General features: G+C 39.7%; 2 protein-coding genes across 7 annotated transcripts in view; one reads left to right on the top strand and one right to left on the bottom strand.

Moving 5' to 3' along the window:
* DDX24 (DEAD-box helicase 24) overlaps nucleotides 1-22,832 on the bottom strand; it is a 191,850-nt gene that overhangs the window by 7,443 nt on the left and 161,575 nt on the right. Inside the window, exons 1-3 of one of the 2 annotated variants that reach the window (XM_065751034.1) lie at nucleotides 6,551-6,615; nucleotides 4,751-5,480; nucleotides 1,573-1,950 (exon numbers count right to left, since the gene is read on the bottom strand). In XM_065751034.1, coding sequence (XP_065607106.1) covers nucleotides 1,573-1,950; nucleotides 4,751-5,474 — 1,102 coding nt within the window. In that variant the 5' untranslated portion in view covers nucleotides 5,475-5,480; nucleotides 6,551-6,615. Of the gene's footprint in view, nucleotides 1-1,572; nucleotides 1,951-4,750; nucleotides 5,481-6,550; nucleotides 6,616-22,832 lie in introns of those variants that run through there. The other variant, XM_065751043.1, reaches the window with a different exon arrangement.
* Nucleotides 16,133-22,832, top strand: part of PPP4R4 (protein phosphatase 4 regulatory subunit 4) — a 58,331-nt gene continuing 51,631 nt past the window's right edge. For 3 of the 5 annotated variants that reach the window (XM_065750753.1, XM_065750775.1, XM_065750763.1), the window contains exons 1-2: nucleotides 16,133-16,356; nucleotides 16,930-17,003. In XM_065750753.1, coding sequence (XP_065606825.1) covers nucleotides 16,267-16,356; nucleotides 16,930-17,003 — 164 coding nt within the window. In that variant the 5' untranslated portion in view covers nucleotides 16,133-16,266. The remainder of the gene's footprint in view (nucleotides 16,357-16,929; nucleotides 17,004-22,832) is intronic. The other 2 variants (XM_065750733.1, XM_065750743.1) reach the window with 1 other exon arrangement.

Raw genomic sequence — 22,832 nt, 5'->3', positions numbered from 1 at the left:
ACAGCTGTTAGTTTTGATAATCTGTACTTCAGAATTCTGTCAATTGTATCTATATGAACATGCATGTTACTGCCAAGAATAACCAGCAGATTCCTCTAAGAAAACAAATGAGAAATGCCTGTCTTGCTAATAACTGCTCATCTGCTATGGAATAGTTTTAATAAGAATATCAGTCCCCAATTAATGATTCTCTGGACTGCTAGCAAAGAAAACTCATGTTAGCTTTAAGCAATTTTCAGGAGCAGAAGGAGTTTAGCTCCGGAAGCATGCACCATACCCACAGGTTATCTCTCCCTGCTTCTTCAAAGAATATACTCACCCATGTGGTGGATTCAATGTTACTATGCAAGGTTCTTCCAGTATCTGTACTACCTCACATCTCTCTTCCCTACTTCTTGTTGTACAACTCCATGCTTTTAGGTAAGGATTTGTTCAAATTTAATTATAGACAAAGCAGGCACACATCAAAACTGTTTTCTCTCAGGCTACAGCAAATATATAATCACTTGAACATTAGATCTGTACATACAAATAGCACCATTTTATCAGAATTGTACTGACATAAATTGATTATTTCAGTCTATGAGTTAAAATTAGCCTTGTAATCAGCTGCAGACTGATGAGCACAGCAGGTTGCATAGACACCAAAGGAAGATGTGCTGAAACAATTCACTGCATTGCATACCCTCTTCAATAAACAACTGCTGCTGTTGGAGAATGGGGGAGTTAATTCCCAGTTCTCCCCATCATTAATACTTCCACTTCCTCACTCATTCACTTAATAGATGTACTAACCTTTGATTTAGAAGAAAAAGAAGCAGGATGAATTTGATTTCAAAAGATGTTACCCAGCAACGTGCCTAACTGCTGCTGGAGGTAACTTAGATAATCAACCAATCTACCTTAACATTTATGGCTTTATTATCATTATATACACACACACATATATATATATATAGCTGTGGCTGGGTATCTAGTACTGATTCTATTTCTAAAGCACAAGTCAGTAACTATTTGTATAAAAAATATTTTAAAGCAGAATATCCCACACTGTTTACTTCCACATGCATCTCTTGGAAGAATTTAATGTACCTCACAAATACTAGCAACTGGGAACATTAACCCTTCAACCACCATCCCAACTTTATGATGTGGAAGTATGTATAGTGGAAATGCTAAATCATAGCCTGAAACAGTGACTGAGCACCTGGTAGGAAGGCAGGGCCAACTCAGGGGAGCTCAGGTGCATGCAACGGACCTGAATGAATGGAAGGGGTGGAGCCAGGATACTTCCCTTTCCAGACCTCATTTAAGGGTTGGCAGTGGAGGCAAGGGTGTCTTGCTGGAGATTCCTACCTACTGGAGACCTTCTATAGGTAAGCAGAATTTCTTTGTTTTTGTGCCCATGGCTTCTGTATTGGTGCTTGTTCTCATTTACTGCAGCCTAGGCTTGTCCCACCCTGCTATTATTGCTGTGCTTTCCATCACATTACAGTATGTTATGCATTCTGTCTCAACACCAGTGCCAAGACACAAACTTAGTGTTATGTTGAAACCTTGAGGTCTACGTACCTGTAAACTTTGAAACTGCATCAATGTGGTGCTTCACTTGCACAGCTAATTCTCTTGTAGGAGTAAGGACCAGTCCTAAAAGAGGTTGCTTTTTATGGTGGCCAACAGTAAGTTCTTTGTCTCTAGAATCAAATTCAATGTTTTCCTCCACCTCCACACAGCCTGTTCCATAAGACACATCATCTTCATCTCCGTTGTCTTCAGCCTGGTGATGGTTTGGTTTTTCTGCTTCATCATCATTTTCCCATCTTGTTTCACCACGATGCTGATATGGCTTTTTAGAAACACTGTCATTCATGCTCACTGAGCTGTTTGATTTTTGCCACTCCAGTACAGAATGAATCATAGGAATTGCAAATGCAAGTGTTTTGCCGCTTCCTAAGAAACAAACAGAATAATGCAGACAAAACATGAAGGTCACTTGAAAAGATGGAAAAAGCAATAGCCAATCACACACTGTTCTTAAAACACAGCTGTAACAGGCGTGAACTCTTGATCTCTAGAAAACCAAAAACTTGCAACAACTGCAACTTTGTCTCCTGTTCTCTTGATGTATCTCCTTCAGGGTATCTCCTTCAGGTCAGCAATAATGTATTTCCTATGGAACAGGTATTTTTCCTATTTCTAGCAGGTCAGGCAGACTCATTTATTATGAAAGTAGTTTTAAAAGCTGCAGTTGCAGCCAAGATCTTTTTAAAGGATCTTTTTAAAGAACTATATGCCTGTAAGGAGAATACTATGCCCTAATTGACAGTCAGATCTATGCCCTCCAAGTAAAGGAATAACAAATGAGGCCAAGGACAAACTGGAAAGTACTCGGATTTACTAACATCTTTAATTCACAGTAGTGTGTACCACTGTCTGAGATTGTTTTGACATTCTCTGTCCTCTAACTTCTTTACACCAGCTCACATTTTTATAGTCAAAACATACAGATCTGATTTAAAATAGATAAGCCAGCCTAGAGTGAAGTTGTCAGGAAAAAAAAAGTGATCCCAACTGTAATTTCCAGTGTTCACTGCATCGAACTCTGAGTCACATCCCTGATACATATTGCCCCTGAACCACTAACAGATGTTAGGAGAATCTTGATAACACTGTAACCTCAGAAAAGTTTCTCATAAATGTCAGCTAGTGCTCTGCATGCTTCTTTTTCTTGAAGAACAAGACACTGTTACTCTATTGCTGGAGAGTAACACTGCTGGAGAACAGTCCTCTGGAAATCTCAATTCCTTGGGCAGTATTTGTCCATATTACAAACCTGGCTGGTGAAGACAGGCATTTTTTCTATTTAGAGAAAAGCATTAATATCAGTACTACTACCCTGATATTAGTGATCCTGAATCAATGCAAAGCAATCAGTGCGGTGCTCAGTGCTGCACCCAAATAGATTATGGAAGTCATAAACAGAACCATTCTGCAGATTCTAGTCACTCATGTATTAAATAATCAACTCACAGGGCATATTATCTTCACAATACATGCATCATAGTCAGATCTGCAAAACCAGAACAGTCTACCTTTGTGCCCCCAGATCTAAGAGCATAAGCTAATGCATGTCTTTTTTTCATGATTTTAGATATTAAGATTTTAGTGAGAAAACTTGGTTTCTTAACTCAAAATCTTCACTAATTCTTTACCATAAATAGATGTTAATGAACAGAACTACTTAGCTTCACTTCAAAAAAAGAAAAACCTTGATATTTTCTGTGTCTGATCCCCACGGGGATCCACCACCGTCTCAACATCTTGCTAACACCTCCTATGGTGCTAACAAAAAGTGGAGAATAGTTTTTTCATCAGTCAGTGTCCTCCCTCAGGCCCAATGCTGAGGGAACCTGCTGGATGTAGAAAGGGAGTGTTTCAGTTTCCCCCACCTGTGACCCTCTGACAATTGCTCACATCTTCTCTCAAGTTTCTGCAAGAACACTGATGACCCATGAGGCTCTCAGGAGGGATCCAGACTTGCTCCAATAAAAGAGCAAAATAAATGAGCAAACTAGCTCAGGGTTATGCACCATTAAGAAAGTAAGAGCAGAGCTGATCACCAACTGCTTTCTGTTCTGCAGCTAGAGACAAAAGGGATTTATTTTCCTGCACTGCCAAAACAGCACCTTTTCTGCAACACAAAAACAGCATTTAATTTTTCATTTCAATTTTCAAAAATGTTCCCTGTGGAGCTTTCTAACCTTATTAAAACCTAATAAGACCAGCTTGGCTTCTAATTAAAATAAAAATGCAAATGACTGCATACTGTATTAAATTAGTAACTATACCTCTATGCTTAAGAGTAGTAAATGGCTTTACAAGACAAGCAGTCAGATAAGGCAACTGGAATACATGAGATGAATGTGAAAGAAACCTTTAAATCAGTACATCTTGCATTTGTGCTTTCTATTTTTAGTTTTTATGGGGGAAAACACGTTGCAATATAAAAGACAACAAAATTAAGGTGTGAGCAGCAAGGAAGTTGGCAGCTCAGAGACTTCACAGTATTAAGTTAAACAGATGCTCAAAGATGAAAGACACAAGATGTTCACAACCTGGATGTGAGATAGTACCTAGTACCTCTACAGTTGATGGAACAATGTAATACTTCAAACATCTGCCAAGGGAATCATAAGCTGGTAACGTTTACAACCCAAGTCCAAAGACAAGGCAACTGGTGAGCATGTTTTGCTCCAATAATGCTATGATATCACTGACCATATTCACAATGTCTAACTTTCTGCAAATAGTCTTTCCTATTTGCTGCTTCGAGACAGCACTGAATCACATTCAGAGAAGCCTGGTTACTTCCCTTGCCTTGACACAGGGACATTCATAAAATTAGGTTGTTAAAGCATGAACCTGCTTGTTTGCTTAATTCTGCCCTTTGTAGTGTATCACTTTGCAGCTCTTAAATTATGAGGCAATTTGAGAAATAACAGGGAGACTTCTGTCAAAAGCATAAAAACTCATTGGGTTGCCAAAGCTTTGCACAATCTAGAGAGTGTAATATCAAAACTTTGTAAATGACAAGCACATAATGTTGTTTTTACAGTGAACCATCACTAATTCATTGGACAAGCAGAATCTACAAGCCCTAAGCTTGCATACAAAAATAATTAACAAGTTCCATTTGAAGAGGAGAAACAGAAACTTCACTGCATGTACTACCAGGTTAACAGATTCATACCTGTTTCTGCAGCACCAAGAATATCCATGTTATCCCGGATGGCAGAAGGCAAAGTTAATGCCTGAATAGGAGTTGGCGCACTAAACCCCAGGGAACTCAAGGCCTTCAACACTGGCTGAGGCACAAATAGGTCTTTCCATGCAGACACATCAGCTTTGTGATCAGCTGATGTAGACAAAACTTCTGTTGTCCAATTTTTTACTTTTTTAGAAGTAGTTGCTGGTGGAGAAGCATCGTGAACTTGAGAAGTCTTTTTAACTGCCTTCTCTTTCTTTTTCTTTGCAGCATTTTTTGTGCTGGATGTGCTCTCAGCCATATGCTGGTCCTCATGATTTGCCTCTTTGGTTACTTCTTCACATCTTTTCTCCTCATCAACTGGCACGTCAACTTCTGTTGCAGTGGTATCAACACTTTTATCTGCCCTGGTTCTCAAATCTTTGCGCTTCTTTTTCTTTCTGGGAGGAATGACAGCTTCTTCCTCCTCTTCACTCCCTTCTTCTGAAAGATCCTCAGATTTTCTCTTTTGCTTGTTTCCTTTCCCCACTTTGTCAGAACTTACTAGCTTGTACTCTGTAAGCTCCTCCAAACACACTACATCTTTAAACTGCTCATCAACAAATACATTTGGGTCAATTTCCACAGTTTTCCATTTTCCCAACACTTCAATACCCTTTCGCCTCAGTTTAGCAGAAGATGTAAATCTCCCTCTTCTTCTGAACTTCATTTTTACCTTGAAAGAGACTGGGCAGGAATAAAAACAAAACAGGGCATCAGATCAAAAGAATGAGGATTACAATGAGAATGCTCAAAAAAGTGGAAATACAAAGCATAATTATTTTCCTTTTTTATGTATGACTATGGAAAGCCTTTAACTACAAAAAAAAGCCTATACAACTGGTTCCTGTTTCAACTCCATTAGTACTGAATGCCTTCCTTTTCATCCTGTACTTTTAATACTTACTCAAATATATGGCCCCATCCATCTGACTCCTGCACTATAGGTATTTATAAACAGTGAGGAGATCCTCTCTGTCTGCTCTTCTAAAGGTTAAACAGCCCCAGGTTGCTGAGCTCTGAGCCATTCATCATCTTTATAGCCTTCTCCTGGACTCTAAGAGGTCCCTGTCATTTTTGATCTGGTGAGCCCAGAACTGGATGCTTCTTCAGATGTAGCCTCACCAGGGCAGAGGAGAAGGGGAGCATAAAATCATGGAGAAACAGTGTCCATGGAGTTGGAACAGACCTTTAAAGCTCATCTAGTCCAACTACCCTGCAATGCAACAGGAACATCCACAGCTAGACCAGGTTATTCAGAGCCCCACCCAGCCTGGCCTTGGATGTCTCTGGGGAAAGGGCTTCCACTACACCTGGTAACTTCTCTATAGCTGCCGGCTGTGCTCTTTCTAATATCCCTTAGGATGCCATTGTCCTTCTTGGCCACAAGGGTACACTGCTGGCTCATGGTCATACTGCTGCCCACCAGGACGCCTAGATCCTTCTATGGGGAGCTACGCTACAGCAGGTGGTCCCCTAACCTGTACTGCGGTTATTGCATGCGGTTATTCCTCCTCCTCAGGCGCAGGACTGCACACTTGCGCTTGCTGAAGCTCTTAGGAATTAAGAACAACCGCAGCGTGCACCCCACGAGAGCTACGTGACGCGCCACAAGTACTGAGCATCTTAAATCCCGTTTCACGTTACACCTGCATGGAAATGAACCGCCTGGCGGACGGGCAGGCAGAGCTCAGCGGAGCGCTGTCGAGGCCCGGGGAAGAGGCATAGCTCTATCGGGAAACCCACCGGGACGCACCGCTACCAACTCGCGCACGCCTCCAGGCTCTCCAGCCCCGCCGAGGTCAACGCACAACACCCGCAGGAGGCTCCGAGGTCCTACTCGCCGCAGTCGGGTCGCGACCGAGGCCTGCTCAGCTGCCGTTAACGTCCCCACCCGCAGCACGCGCTGGCCATGGGCGCCGCCATTACTACGTGACGTCACTGCGCCGCGCCCGCCGCGCGCCCCGGGGGACGGCGGGAGGAGACGCGGAGTGCGCATGCGCTCCTGGGCCGCGCGTGGGCTGGTGCTGCGCTACCGTTGCAGGGCAGCCTGGACTAACTCGCGGTCCGCTTCCGCCCAGGGGCTGTGATGTTTGCATAAGCTGTCCTAAAGCATGCATTAGACATGCTGATGCAGCCCTGGCAAAGGAGGAATAGGAAAAATTGCCTTCCTGCAAGTATTTTTCTCTCAGAACGCGACCAGCGTCCCCATAGGTGATCTCTGTATTGCTGTGTGCGTAGTAGGTCTCATAGAAAAGAGAATGCATAAAGGGCCTCTTAAATTTCAACTCTAACATCAGCAGCTGAGGTTGCGTGTCAGTAGCGCGTTCAGGAGAAACCTCGTTTTGCTTTTGTGTTACTGCGTTCTTTGTTATTCCCTGCTTAGAATAGTGTTGTGGTGAAGCGATGCAATTTGGAGAACGGCAGCTGTAGAAGCAAAGCGTATTGCCAACGTCACAGTGTGATTCTTTTCTGAAGTGCGATTAAATGTTCTTTGCAGCTTAAGCTTGGTGTAGGGTGAGGGCGTTGTGCATTGTTCACTATGGTAATAGAAGGTTTTATTTCTGCTAGAAGATTGGCAGATGCTCTGAGTGGCTTTTTTTAGTTTATTTACACGAGACATGAGGAAGAGAGAAAAAAACACACATTTTGAGGATGGAGAGAATAGGGTATTCGATTTAGGTGCAATTACAGCAGCAATTACAATTATTTCTTCTCTGTGGTATCTGCCAGTGCTTCTCAGTTCTGTGAGAAGATGGGAAAATTGGAGGTTTTTTTCTAGTTTGTTAATGCCAAGGACTGAAATAAGAACATTAAGTCATTTAAAGGACAGTTTCAGTTCCAGGTAGCCCTCATTAACGCAGATATGCTAGTGTGTGACATGAGGTGTTGCTTCCAATTTATACACTCCTAAGAGCAATAGAAATTTGATGATGCCTCTTCATGTTGGAAATGAGTTGAAACCAGTGAGAATCCTCAAGTCCAGGAAGTGTGATTTGACATGGTTAAACCTGCAAACCCAGCCAACATTAATGAGGTTTCAGCAGTTTTATATTGAGCATTTCTTCACTAAAACTATCTTTCTGTCCAAATAGTGTAAGATCAGATTTATCACTGACATTTTTGCTAGTTTAGAATTTTCCCACTTTATTTCTCTTTATTTTACTGGATATTAGGAAAAGAAAATTTGAAGAATCTAAAGAAACTGATTATTCTCAAATTTAGATGTGGTTGACTTCTCAATAAAGAGTTAGATAAAATGTGGACATTAGAATACTTGGTAATTTATCTGGCCTTAAATAGTTTGAGTTCATAGCTCTGTACTGAAAGAAAGATTTAGAAGAATAATGACTTGGCAATCTCTGAATTATGCTTATTAATTCAATTATGGGCATAGCTTTACTGAGTGTATGAGTTTTTGAGGTTTTTTTCCTCAAAAATCTGTTGGTGCAGTTGACTTCTGTGTGCTATTTGTAGATAGAGGGACAGAATTACAGTCCCTAAATCTTAATTTGAAGTAAGGCACATTACTATTTTATATTTATAATGACCATGGTTCAGAATGGTCTGTCTATGTAAGAAATAATAACTCTCCTTACTACCATGGTATCAGCTTGTTGTATAAGAGGCTTCTGAGTTGTTTTGAGAAGGTATAACTGGGAAACTAAATGTTTGCCTAGTTTTACAGTAACATGAATCTTCCTGGGACTTTATAACCTCAGAGTGACACAGCTCTGGTATTTAGCAACAAGACTTTCTCTACAGGAGGCACATTTGTATCCTACAGGAAAGTTAGCTGTTACACAGTTGGTAAATACAACTCTGTTACCCAAAGTGCTGAGTAAACTGTTGGTTAAAATGCCAATGGCAAACAGAGCTTCTGAAGACCTGCTTTTCAATCTAAGGCTTATTTAAATCAACAGTTACATAAATACCAGGAAACTGTTAATTGAAGATAATAGCTAGTACTAGTGTTAGTTATGAAACATGTACCTTGTGTGTTTGTAAGACTCATATCAGTGCATACATGTTTGATTATTTTATCAATAATATCCAAATGATTGAAGCTAATTATGTCTGAGGGTTCAAGAGAGAGGCTTGATGTCTTTATTACAAAACTTTCACAGATCATCCTATCTATCCCAACTGTCAGCTTACAGTTTTGTAGATTAGTAGCCTAGAGTTCGTGGATTGTTCTTCACAATGCAATGTAATGTATTAGATATCACACGTTTTGTGAATCAATATTTTGATGTTTTATAAAATATACGAGGCTTCTCTTAGGGTAGGTCAAACCAGAGATGTTTTTGACTAGTACCTTGAGTTCTGGGATTATTGATATGGTAACCAAATTCAGGGCTAGGTACAGCTGAATCTGCATGTGAGCAACTGATGTAGGTTTTCAGTTAGTAGTCAAATCTGTAATGCTTGAGTGTATTTTTGATTTTTCTCCTGCAGAAAGTAGTTAAGCAGATCAGCATCTTATTAGCCACTACAGCTAACAAAAGATTGTTACCATATCATGATTTATATTGATACTGACCTCATGGCACGTTTTGTATGACAGACGTGTAGCCTCTGGCCTGTGGGGTACTTGGAGTCTCTTATGATTTGCAGGCTGTAGAACTGGCTCTTTTGTCTTTTCTGGAATGCCAGATGAGGTCTTATACTGGTCCTGGTGCAGGAAGGTAAAATCTTGTTTCTCTTGCACTCAAGGCCTTTGTTTCCATATTTAAAAGTTCTGGAATATCATTCTAGGACTGATAAGATTCATTAAGAAATAACACCATAAAAATAATATCTCTGAGAGATAGGTTGTGAACTGTGGAAGAATTTTAGGTTGTAATCTTCTTTCTGTCTTCTACAGTATTCTGAAAGCTTTTTCCTATGTCTCTCCCATTTATTTTAAAGCTTATACTCCTTTGCCTGCACTGCTGTTTTAAATTTTTTTTTTCTTGCTTGCTTTTATTTTCCCCTCTCTCTCTCTCTCTCTCCATGCTTTTAACTTTGCAGCTGATTTGCTTACTTACCTGAAGTATCTTGGTATAGAATATGCTTTACCAAAGACATAGTGCTTTTTCTTCAGCTGACAGACTCACAAAAACAGGACACGATAATCTCCAGGCGTGAGTTTTAAGAGCATTGGCACAATTAACAGCAGTTACAATAGCAAAGACTTTTTCAAGTGCAGATATCAAGGTGAAGATTTTTCTGTGTGACTGAAGAATAGCAGAGGAACCTTCATTTAAGAGGAGGGAAACATTTGCAATCATTGCAAGTACAGTCAGATGCAGTAGGTACTTGAGAATGTATTTTGAAGGAAAGAATAATAAAGGAAGAAATAAAAATAAGGAATGAAATGAAATTCTGTATTGCTTAACAAAGTGGAAATGTGAAATTGGGTTGTTTTACTTGACCTCTTTACTTTTTGGAGAGGGAAGGAGAGATAGGATAGATGGTTTTCTGGACAGAAAAATATAGTTCATCTGGTATATTTGGACACCATCAAAATATCATTTTATATGAAAAATAGTTAACAAGGAATAGATAAGAATTTTGAGTTGGAAAGAATAAGCTAAAGAGGGAATGAAAGGTGTATTTCACTTGAGGGAGTACACTGGTGTGTATATTGATAGATTAATCTATCAGATGTAGGGAGCTCACTCAAGGAGTTTAAATCTTGGGGGCCAATCTTAATAACTGTGATACAATATTAAATCTGCCAATGACACAGTGTTACTAAAGGAGAAGGGAATTAAGATGTTTGCTAGACTGAAAGGACTTTGAGGTCCAGAATAATGGGATGGTTTTACACCTGCAAAGTGCAGTACCATTCAGATAAGGCTAATACTCAGAATTTAGACTATTAAGGCAGGAGTTAATTAGCTTTAGATGACTGCAGACAAGAGTGACCTTGTGTATTAACTGACTGCCAGTATTAATTAACTGTGACCTGCCAGTATGGTATGTTTGCTAAACTAATTGCAGTTTTTCACAGAAGGTATGATTTCTAAGATTCCTCTATGCCATACTAGATACTGTTCTGGTCACTTTTACTCTGGAGAGGTGAAATAACACTGCAGCAGATGCAGAGAGGGCTGTTAGGGTGATGAGGTGAATGAAGAGACTTTTCTGGAGGTGAAGGCTAAATGCTCAGTTTAACCTAGGACTTAAGGAAGAAAGACTATGGTCTTTAAGTTCCAAGAAAGAAAGAATGAATGAAAGTACAGGACAACACTGGCACTAAAAGAAACTCAGTAAACTGGCTAACGGTAATTTTAGGCAGGAAATATGAAGTTTCTATGACAACCAGTGAGTAAAGATTACTCAAAGACAAAAAGTTGTTAGTTTTAATATAAGGTTTGACATATTCGTGGCAGATCTTCGTTCGTGGTTGTCATAGCAAGGAGCTAGACTCACTGGCTCTCTTTGTTAGGAATGTAACTGTGCCCATCTGGCTCTGAGGTATGGTAACTGGTGTGGCTTCTCCGTGTCCACACTAGCAGACTCCTTAACCTCCTGAACTGGGGCACATACGTCCTTCCTGCCTATGGGGAAGCGTTGGGACTACTCTGAGCTGCAGCCCCTGTACCATGCCCAGTATCATTTGAGCCACATTAAGATGTACTCCAGAGGTGTTACTCATACTTCTGAAGATGTTTTCCAATTCCCTGCTCATTGAAAAGGGCTGAGAAAATTCCTGATAGAATTTTGTCTACAACACTCTAACGAGATGCTGATATCACTGAGATTTTTACCATTATAATATCTACTTCTAAATGTAAATTAGTTCTGCCTTATGTGTATGAATCATTAGTAAACCTGAGCAAATGAAACAACAAAAAACCCTATTCTTTTTTTTTTGTTAAATAAAAACATAATAAACTCAAGTGATTTACTTGATTGATCCTACTCTCACATCAGAAATCCTACAAATACCTGAAGAGTATGAGAAGAAACAGAAATATATATTTTTTGTTGTTGCTGTTATTCTGTCTTTGTGCAAGTGCAATTAACCATTGTTTTGGACAGTGGCTAGCAGATGAGAGACTGTAGGAAGAGAACATTACTAGTTCTTAAGGAAAGAGATAACGCAGCTTGTAATGTTACAAATATTAAACATTACATAAAAACAAGTTTAAAGAACTTTTCTGTGTACATACATTTTATTTTATTGGAGGGCACTATATTATAGTAGAGAATAGGAGAGGCCACTTTACAGGTTATGACAACACAATGAGTACTTTCCAGCATTTTCCTTTATACCCTATTTAATTATATGGCTGTTACAATGAGTTGACCGAAGTGGCAAATGAACAATCAGGATTTTTCTGCAAATGGCAATAGGAAAATGAAGCAACAGTTTCTTAGCAACAAAGTGGAAAATATGCTAAATAATATTTTTTCCTGCTGAGGCTTTGTATGCTGTGTTCCAAGCATTGTTCTGAAGTAGACACGGATTTTTGTGTGGCTCTTCTAGATAAATATTCTTACAGGTTTGCCTTGACTTGGAGGTCTTCTGATGAACAGCTGTTTGTGCACACATTCTTACCTGGAGTAAAAATGGAATTAGAAACCTTACTTTGTGAGGCTAAGGCAGTAGATTAAACATTAAAGCTGGATTTTTGGAGGGTTTGGTGAATTATGAAAATAAACCAATGAAAAAAAACTAAAACATTTCAGTCAGAGGTTGCTTGTTTGGGAATGGTGAGCTACAGCTGATGCAGCTCTGGCTGTCTCTTGTTACTGGTGTACAGACCAAGTCAAACTTTTGCATGCTCAATTTAGGTGCTGAGTCCTGAGTGGAACTGCAGGTAATCTATATAGTGTACTGTATGAAAGGGCATTGATATTTTCTGGAATGTTAAACTACTAGGAAAAAAAAGAGGAAATAACAGAAAGAAACATTTAATTTAATTTTGACCTTTAAGGGAACTCTTCATTTCAGGAGGAAGTATTCAGCTAAAAGCATAGCCTAAATTAAAAATATATGAAGAAATAATCCCGAAACATCAAGCCAAAAAATCCGCTACAGGGAAAGACTGTTAATTTTACTTTGACCCAAAATGTTGTGTTTTTTTTTTTTTCTTTATTAGTCCACGTGTATTCTACTGATTATTTTTTTTTCCTCCTTTACTGGTTATGCCATTGCATAAAAAAATTGTCTTTTAATCTGAAATGCTTACACTGTCTGAAAGCATTTACTGGATATCCTTCTGCATCCTCCATAGTAGTTACTTTATATTCCAGCTGACTCAAGCATGGTGAGACTTCCTGAATTTTCATTTTTTTTTCTGTGAATAATTCAGTTTACAGGTTAATTCTTGGGGAGGTGTAACAGTAAAGCAAAGAATGGCAGCCTTTTCAAAGCAATTTCTAGGAAGTAGGCACCTGATGCTGGGCAGTGAAGGAGAACTATGCATCTATGCAACATGGCCAATCCTCTCACCTAGAGTCCATGGGCCGTGTGTACCGATAGCAAAACCCTCCTCTCCATCTTGTATTTCTTCATTTGTGATTGGTACTGCATTATAGTTTACTTCTTTAGAACTCATGAATAACAGTATTTTTCTCCTTCCACTAGGTATGCATGTCATTTTCCCAGGTGCTCTGCAATTTTCTCCATCAATGAAAGATTATTTAAAATCAGCCCTGTTTTGACTTACAAGCTTACACAGCTCCTGTGCTAAAATGAGGGCTCCAGTTCATTCTGGATTTCACAAAAGCACTATGAAATAGCTCTTCATACCATTATAATAGCTATGACAACGTTGAGAATGAAGCTGAAAGTGGAGCTTTATTTGCAAGAAGAGAGTAGTGGAAAAGTGAAGTGCTGAAAGCAGCAACAGTGTAAGGGAAGTCATGTGACTTTTATCACAGACGAAAATGACAGGGCGTTTGGGAAGAATATGCCTGCAGGTTTACTACTGGGGGGATTAACTTATATATAGGTGGTTTTGGAACAAAATGTGCAAGTGGTTTTTTTTCTTTCTATCTGGCAGATGTGTGCGTCAAAAGGGAATAAGTTTATGCTGAATTCAGGCAAGTTAATTCCTCCTGAGATGTTCCTTCTGGCCTAGTATTTAATTATATAAAAAAACTTATTTTAGTTTTCTTCTGCTTTTTGCATTTTTAAGGTGTTATAAAATTCTACTACAAAAATATTTCATGTACCTACTGATGTTAAAATTTAGTGGAGTCATGCCTGCACAGCATTGCCTGGACTGAATTATAAGCACTGATTTTTAAAGGCATTAAGGGAGTTGTTTGCATACATATATATGTCAGTTATTTTGTGGCTTGTAAAATTAATATAAAACATAATATGAAAAAACATCCTAGTTGTAAATCTTAACATACTTCATTCTTTAAGACTGACTTTCCCAACATCTTACTTGAAGACTGCAATAAGTTTCTAATTTCAAGAACACAAAAGGAAACTTCTTTGGTCTCATAAGACCTTGAAGATTCATGAGAGCTATTTGCAAGGTGAAATAACCAGAAATGGGTTGTGAAAGAGCTTATGAAAGGGATTCCTTGATTGAAATTTGAAGAAGCTGGATATCTCTGAATTTGAAAACATTTCATAAAGCTCTTCTTAAAAAAAAATAAAAAAAAATACTTTCCTTCTCCTGGAGCTAGTTAGTTGACTGCTTTCAGATAAATTCACTTTTAACTATTTAATTTCCTGTTTGGTCACTTTCCCTATTGACATCATTATGTAAAGGAGATTTTTAAAACTGTTTCATTTTCTTTGTTGCCATTCCTGACACCATGAACTGTTTGGGCTTCCTATTACATAATGAACGTTATTAATTATTTACTTGTACTTCAGATCAGTGTGGGGGTTTTATTTTTTTCATTTTATTCTTTTCTACTGGCAGTTTTGGTGTTACTATTTTGAAAAAAATGAGATTTTTTTTTTTTTTAGTTTTCTGTTTTGTTACTCTTATTATTTTCTTACCATTCCAGTGATTTTCATGAGCACAGGGTTTGGCATATACAGTACACAGAAAAATAGCACACACACTATATATATATTTCCTAAATATAAGTTGGGATGCCAATCATTAAATAAAAGTCAATCAAATTCTCAGGAATGGGTTGTATAGCATTACCAGTCTCTGGAATTATCTTTACCAACCAAACTTCTCAGTTATACGCACGTATCAAAGTCGTGGTGAAATGTTGCTGAGCTCACAAATAAACTTATATTTACAGCTGTGTTGATTTGTTTATTTACTCTAGTTGTTGTTTTGCTTGTGATAATTGCTGCTGTCTTGAAGCCCAGAGAACTCCCTGGCTGCTTGAACGCTGAGAACTGTTGTGGATTCCTGTCGTATCCCCTCCCAAAGGCTGAATTCTCCAGGAAGAGAGCGTTTTTGGTGTTATTTGTCCATCCTTAAGGGTAGAAATGAAAAAGTCATTTTTAAAATACTTTCCTCGTTCCTCCAGTGTACTCTATGAGGCAGAATAGATCCTGCAGCTGCCAAGGTGCTACCAGGTGCCTCATAAAGAGTCCCTGTGTCAGAGGAGAGGGAAAGGGCCGTAAGGAGGAAGAACACGAGGTTAGGAAAAGTGGGAGTGATGTTCTCATTGGAGGACTGCAAATCACTGCCAAATTTGTCAGATATTTATTAATGAGTTTGAAAGCATTAATCGGCCGAGGAGCCTGCTTTGGGCTTTTTACCGAATTCGCAACGTTTCCAGCTTCGTTTTATGTCAGTTTGCTTTGAAATAGTTTGGGGAGCGGGGCTAAGGTATGGCTGAGGTGCCACGAAGCGCCGGGCCGGGCGGGGAGGAGCAGCCTGGAGCGGCAGCGGGTGGATGAGAACCACCCGGGGAGGCGGGTAGCCGTCTACGGAGAGGTCTGCGCGGCCACTCAGGAGGGAACGCGGGATGAAGGGCCCACGCTTTCGGATCTCGCCGCTCTCGGAGCTGTTGCCCCGGCGACCGGCTCTCGGTGCTGGGGCGGCCCCGCTGCGGAGGCTGCCGGCGTGCGGGGCTGTCCCGGCCGAGCCCGCAGCTCTCGCCCCCGCTCTGCGCCGCCGGAGCGGGACGGAGGCGGGGGAGCGTCACTGCGCCACAGCGACCGTCCCTCCCCCCGGGGCGGGGGGGGCGGCACCCGGGCTGCGCGGCGATGCTGCTCCGCTCCGTGCCCCGCTAGTGAGACCGGCAGCCCGGTACTGAGCAGCGAGGAGGGGAAAGTTAGCTCCTAACGCCCCTACCGCGGGGTACCGGGAGGGGCGCAACCCGCTCCCTGCCCGGCCGGGGAAGCGGCGGCCGCGCAAAGTTTGGCGGCGGGAGCTCGGCGGGGCCGTGCCGCAGTGTGCCGGGTTCCCGGCGGCAGAAGGAGCGGAGGGGGCGTTGCGCGGTGCCGGCAGCGCGATGTGAGCCGCGGGCGGAGCGGCGGCTGCCAGGGGCTGCGGCGCGTCCATGCGCCCGTACTCTGCTCCAGAGACATGGATTTTGGGCAGAGCAATCTGTTCGGGTACATAGAAGACCTGCAGGAACTAACTATTATAGAGCGGCCGGTGCGCAGGAGTCTGAAGGTATGTGCTCGGAAATAGAAGGATGCTTTGCAGCCCGCGTGAAATTGTTGTTGGTTGTGCATGTGGGCAGCTGTCCGGATAGGCCGGCTGTTTCACAGCGCCTGGGTATCAAAGATTTGGAATATAACACCTTGAACTCTACGTTTCTAATATTTTCATCATAATTGCTATGCTGGGAAAAAAAAAAAACAAAACCAACAAACAAAACACAAAAACCGTCCCGTCCCCCCCCCAAAAAAAACAAACAACAAAAAAACCAACCCAAACCACTCTAAAACCAACCAACCAATAAACCTCAGACTTACTTTAGCTTTTAGATTAATGTACTTGTGACTTGTTTATACTCTCTTTTAAGTGATGAATAGCAGTAGTGTCTGACGTGGGGCTGTGCTTCAATTCCAACCCCTCTTTCCCAATGGAAGATTGATGAGACTGAATTTGAGCTCAAGGATAGCATTCAGATCACTCCCGGTGCGTCCCTCGGTGTGGGGGGGAGGGGATTGGTAAAAGAGGATTAAAATGAGGCAATGGGAAGGCAATGTGAACTCATAATCTCTATTTCACACTTGATAGACACCAGAAGAAATAGAACGATTGACAGTTGATGAAGAACTCAATGACATTGAAAGGGCTCTTTACCTGCTCAGGTATTTCCTACAGCCTTACCGTGAAACATTGCTTACCTTTATGCTTACATTTGGCTTTTTTAGTGCTTTTATTCTTCACTCTCCTTTTCTGCCTTGTAGTAGTAGTTATCGTTTACTTTCTGCTATACTGAATGTCTAAGCAAGGTAAAGTAGGTACTGGAGTTGTGTTTTTTAAAGTTGCAGAGCCTAGGATGCCTGTGTAGGTGTACCAACATTTGTTTTTTTAATATGGCCCTCAGCAACACTGAGTTGTACTTCATCTTCTCTTTAGCAGTTGGTTTTGCAAGAACCTTGAGTGTTAACATTAGTAATATCAATTACTAAATGCCTTCATATTCACTCTGGGGCATGAGTGGTTACACAAGCTGATAAAGGATGCATGAGTACATCTGGGCTTTCTGAAAACTTGAGAGATTCATTTTGTAGTCCTTATGCAATACTGTGGAAGATGCTCTATTAATGCTTCCCTGTGGCTTTTCATTGCACCTCCCTCTTCATGTTCTTTAAAGAATTTTATTTGCAGTTACTGGACAACTTAAATGCTGATATTCTAAAATATAGATCTCTTTCAGCAAGTGTGTGTCATCTCTGAGGGATTTTGATTTGAGTATTTGTTTTTGCACAATACATAGTAATTGGAGAACCAGCTGCAGCTCCCTCTCTGTTTATTCTGCTGTTTTAAGTGTTCTTCTGGTCTATTACTGCCCTCAGTGTTTAGAGTACATAATCCTGATGCCTTAGTTTTCCCCATCTGGTCTGTGTGGCATTATTTTTAGGTAAACTTTTTTGTCTGCTGGTATTACTCTTGGTAGTGAGTTTCTTTTAATGCTAAACTTTATTAAATACTGGATTTAAATTTTTTAGTATTGCAAATAGTTCCTGTAATCAAAATAATCTGAAAGCAATCTGTTGACTCTAGGGAAATCATAGAAAACTGTTTGCATGTGGTGCATGTCATTGCAGAAAATCACATCAATTTCATTTTGTACCTCACAGCAATCAGTAGGACTGGCTTCCTCTCGCTCCCCTTATCAGCTCCCATCCCTGTAGCAGCAAATTTCTTTGTTCTTTTTTTGCTCTTCTCTCAATTAAAAATCATGTTTCAAGCAGTGTGTCATTACTGGATCAGTGCCTGGTTAAAGGGTGAAAGGTTCTAGATCATATCTTTCATGTTACTAATTGCTTTTGAGCTTGGCCTTGAACTTCTCTTGGTATCTTCATCTGCGTCCTCTCTACATGAACAGCTGTTCTGGGGATGTAATATTCATTTCCTTCTGCTGAAATGTTCATTTTTTCCTCTGCATAGATCTCTTTGCTGAAAGGTAGCTTCATCTCTGCTTGTTAAGCTTTCTGTAAAGCAATCACTTGCTGTGATTCTCCAGGTATGTTAATACAGTAATCCAGGGGAAGCTTTTGCTCTATGTTGCTTTCCTTGCCCCAAGTAGGATATAAGCAGAGGTGAAAAGTTGCTTGTAATACAAATGGTATCCTTTATGTAATGCAAAAAGGTATATATTTTTGGCTTGTCTGATATTTTTATCTATTATAACACAGTATCCCTGTCTGTTCCTGTTGGAAAGCAATGTCAGCTTGGACTTTTCATGCCTCATTTTCTCAAGCAGATGCATTATTTGACTTCCTTCAGGTTGTCCCTTCATTTAAAAAATAAAAAAAATAAAAAGCAAGAGCAGTAATAGAAAGTATATATCTTACCTTCAGTATCTACAAGTAGTATTGAAATGCTTAACATTTTGTTAACACTGTTTTTTATATTGTCACTTATATACATAACTTTAATCTTCTAGTTAGAGAATTTTAATTTACTGAGGGGTGGTATCTTTAAAGTAGTGTTGCTTGTACATATTTAGCACAATGGAGGTGAGTAATACTGAGTAAAGCCTTTCTATGATACAGCAAAGATGACGTTTAGTAATAAATTTCTTTACAAATCCAAAAGGAGCACTCGTTTTGTAATTTTTCAATCTTCCATTCTAAATAAAAACCAGTCACTTTCTTCTCATTTTCTAGCCTTCTTTCCCCCCAGAACCCACCTCCACCCTCTATGCCACCCCAAAACTCATATTCTCTGGCCTGCTTATATTCAGAACTGTTGTGTCTCTACACAACAGTGAAGCCTCAACACTCCCTCTAGATTTCTGTTTCTGAAGCCTGAACAGTGTAGTCCGAAAATTGATGCACTGACATCCAGTTTGGAGAGAGTAACAGTCATTTGCTCTCTGTAGTTTTTGGTACCTGAATAGCATGTATGTATGTATTCTTTTTCTTTTTTTCCCCTCTTTCTTTATTATTATTATTTTTTAAGTGTGTATGTTTGATTCTTGCTACTGTGTGTATGAGATTTCTTTCCTCTTCTACCAGTTTCATCAGTCTTATTTCATCTCTTGTCTTACTTCTCATTTGGCATTAATACTATAAAGTTACTGACATGCTCTTTTGCTTATTAATATGATACTTTATAAAGCTATTTGTTTTGCCTGTACAGTACGTACTCATATCCATCTCATAATCTTGCTTACATTTCTGTGTCACTTATCTGTATCTAACCACTGTGTCTTGTAATGTCCTTTGTCAATTTCTGTTCATTGTCTTCTAAGTATGTAAATCATAGATTGGCTTAAGTTGGAGTGGTCCTTAAGGATTATCTAGTTCCAACCCCCCTCTGCCATGAGCGTGGTTGCCAATACGTGTACTTAGTACATAGTGAATACACTGACATTTTGTTTTTGAGACATCACTTTCAGAGGGATGTGGTTTCATTTTAATTGGCTTTCTGTTGTTACATATCATAGTTTGGTTTTGTATTCTAAAGTACTAGTTGCAATTCTGATCATCCTAATGTTGCTGTATAATTTATATTTACATCTAATATTTTATAGATATATAGTTGGAATGTGAGTGGCTTTCTTTTCTGCTGTATTAGTTTTCATCTTCAGATAGTAATGAGGTAGACTGACAAGATGATCAAGCTAGATCTGATTGGTTTTAGTCAGAATAGATTTCAGCAAATTAACTCCTTGATTTGGCTCATCAGAACTGTTCAGAAGCAGTTGTGCAAGCAAAATGAAAGGCTCAGTAGCTCTCTCGGTGGCCAGAGTCACTTCAATGATATAAGCATATATGAATGGTCGCTTTAGATTGTTGTTCCGAGTACTCAATTTTAATTAGGTAATATTCTTCAATTAGACTGATCAAGTCCTAACTTAATAGGAATGTGCTGGAAAATCAGACTGTCACTTGTAATCTCAATTAACCTTAATTTTCTGGTGGAGAAACTGGGCTCCTTTAGACCAGGTCATCGAGAAAATTTAAGAATTTTTGTTAAAATCTAAAGGATTTAGGTACCCCATAGAAGGAGATGCATCTTAGCATCTAGCTTTAACCTGAGTGCCTTGTGTGTTCTGGTGTGTCTAAGTGGAATTACCTAGAAGTTGTATTCTGAATGTTCAAATATTGCTGGCCAAGAAGAACCAGGAGTGCAGAATAGCAATGTTTATCTCATCTGTGTCAGTGTCAATATGATGGCTTATCATAGAAGGCCACTAGCAGATTAAGACAAGTTGCCAGACTTCATATTGAAATGACTGATTGCTTGAACTATGCTGACTCCTTAGGGCATCATGATCTCTGCTAGGAGAGCGACCAGAAACAGACTGGGGGGCAGCAGTTTTTGTTCCTACAGCAACTTTTCCCCGTAGCCTTTGTTTCTATGATTGCTGATGTTTAATGGAAGTACTCAACTCTTTGTTGTCTTACTGGAACTAACCCATTTATGGCATAAAGCCTCTAGTTAAATATGTATTCTTTGATGTGAATCTGGTTTGGATACGGGGATATTTACTAGAACGCATTCTGTACAGTGGATTGTTTTCTGAAGACTTTTCTGAAAGGTGGTATAGGTTTCTGATAGGTAAAACCCTAGGGGGTTTTACATTGTTGTATGCATTGTCTCATTTTCAGCTACTTTTGGTTAGTTTGTGCCTGCTTATTGTTAAAACTTCCAGGCCTTGACATTTCTGTCATACTCAAAATACCAGAGTAATAGTGAGTTATCAAGGTGGAAGATTGAATTGCTCACTCCTTTGGGAATGTGCTGTACTTTGTTTGTTGGAGTGATTCTGTCAGTTTAGAAAGAAATACAACCCCCCTCCAAAACATTTAGTGTGGATTTTGAAGACAGAATGGATCTAGACTGGAAATAATTGATTGGTTATAAACTTAGCATGTATCTACAAATATAATTACTGTGTCTTATTATAGCCATCTTCAATTAGCAAGAGTATTCTCAAATTCTAAAGGTCCCTTCTAGTTTATGTTGTTAAATGTGAGCGTCTAAAGCACCAGCTAGTACTTCAAGGATTATTATTTTTTTTTGTCTTTATGATATTCTCAGAATTTTTTCTCCGTAGATGCAAGCAACTCACATTTTTTAATTAAATGTTGTCTAATATAGCAGATTATAAACATTATCTAAAATAAACAGATTATGCATCTTGTGTATTTATGGTCCTGGTGCCTAGGCAGGATGCTAAAGGACCCAGCTATCGAATGTGATATCATCAAATGTGTTGGAAAATAATAGTTCCAGCTATACCTTCAAGCTAGCTACAGATGCTATCATAAGAATATTCTACTTCAGTCTTTGTTAAATTATGCCCAAGATAATAATGTCTATTTTTAATTACAAATTATATTATGTAAAAGTTGAGCTCACTTAATTGGATGGATAAATTGATTGCATGACCTTGACTCTGTTATGAATACACATGATGAAATAGATATTTTTGCTTCCTCAGAGTGAAAAATACACCTGTATTTTTCTGAAACAATACAAAGTCACATACTTTTAATAAAATTTAGACTTGTAAAAATACTTCTGTTGATCATATCTGCTGATTTGAAATGACAGCTGGGGACCCAGCTGTAAATATATACAGCATAGGTTAATAAAGTGCTCTGAAGAAGCACAGAACGCAATGAAGAGAGAAAAATATCCATTTCAGTTTTCTTGGTTCTCTCAGGAAGATGGCAGTGCCAGTTTCACTGTTCTGCACTTTGTACTCTGCCTCAGAGGCATGGTGGGGAATTGGTCTGAGCCAAACTGTGAAAATAATCACACAAACATTGAATGGCTTAGGTTGGAAGGGACCTTAAAGATCATCGAGTTCCAGCTGCCCTGCCATGGGCTTTTTGCCACCAGCCTCCTTGGGCCCCCATCTAACTTGAGAATAATGGTAAAAACAATGGTTTGAAAATGGATCACCTGAGAAAAGACCTGTGCCAGGATGAGAAAAATGGGTAGCAGCATGGGAGCAGGGCTCTACAATGGGTGAAATGGCTTTGAGCGTCATTAGACTTGGTTGGCTCATGGTGTGCATGAAGCTGAGCTTTTCTGGTATAGCTTCACTGTCGTGCTGAATGAAGCTCTTGCTGTATCAGACAGAGCAGTTCTTTCCCTTCCTTGTGTGACTGTGTGTTGCAATGCTTTGCACGTGCTAGCACTAGTGGGATTGCAGCCATGCATTCTCAGTCTGATTACAGAACTGACAGTCATGTTAACAAATCTTTCAGGTACTCCCAAAAAACAAAAAGTGCAACTGCACAAATTATTCAAGCTAGTAGGAGGGGGAGCATGAGTGGAGAGGAAGTTGCAGCTGCCAGATCACTTTCCCATCAATAGCAGAACACATTTAAATTGGGCTGTGCTAATCTCACATTTACGCTCAAGAGTCATAGGAGTTCAGTACAAATTGAAATTATCAGAGACTATAGTGTATCAGCTGCAGAGTATTTAATAAAGTCTTTGATATT

The sequence above is a fragment of the Cyrtonyx montezumae genome, unplaced genomic scaffold (assembly GCF_038088225.1).
Source record: "Cyrtonyx montezumae isolate F1298 unplaced genomic scaffold, pur_monq_1.0 scaffold_10, whole genome shotgun sequence".
NCBI classification, from domain to species: Eukaryota; Metazoa; Chordata; class Aves; order Galliformes; family Odontophoridae; genus Cyrtonyx; species Cyrtonyx montezumae.
Note: the sequence above shows the minus strand (reverse complement) of the source record. Positions and strands in the feature narration are given on the sequence as shown.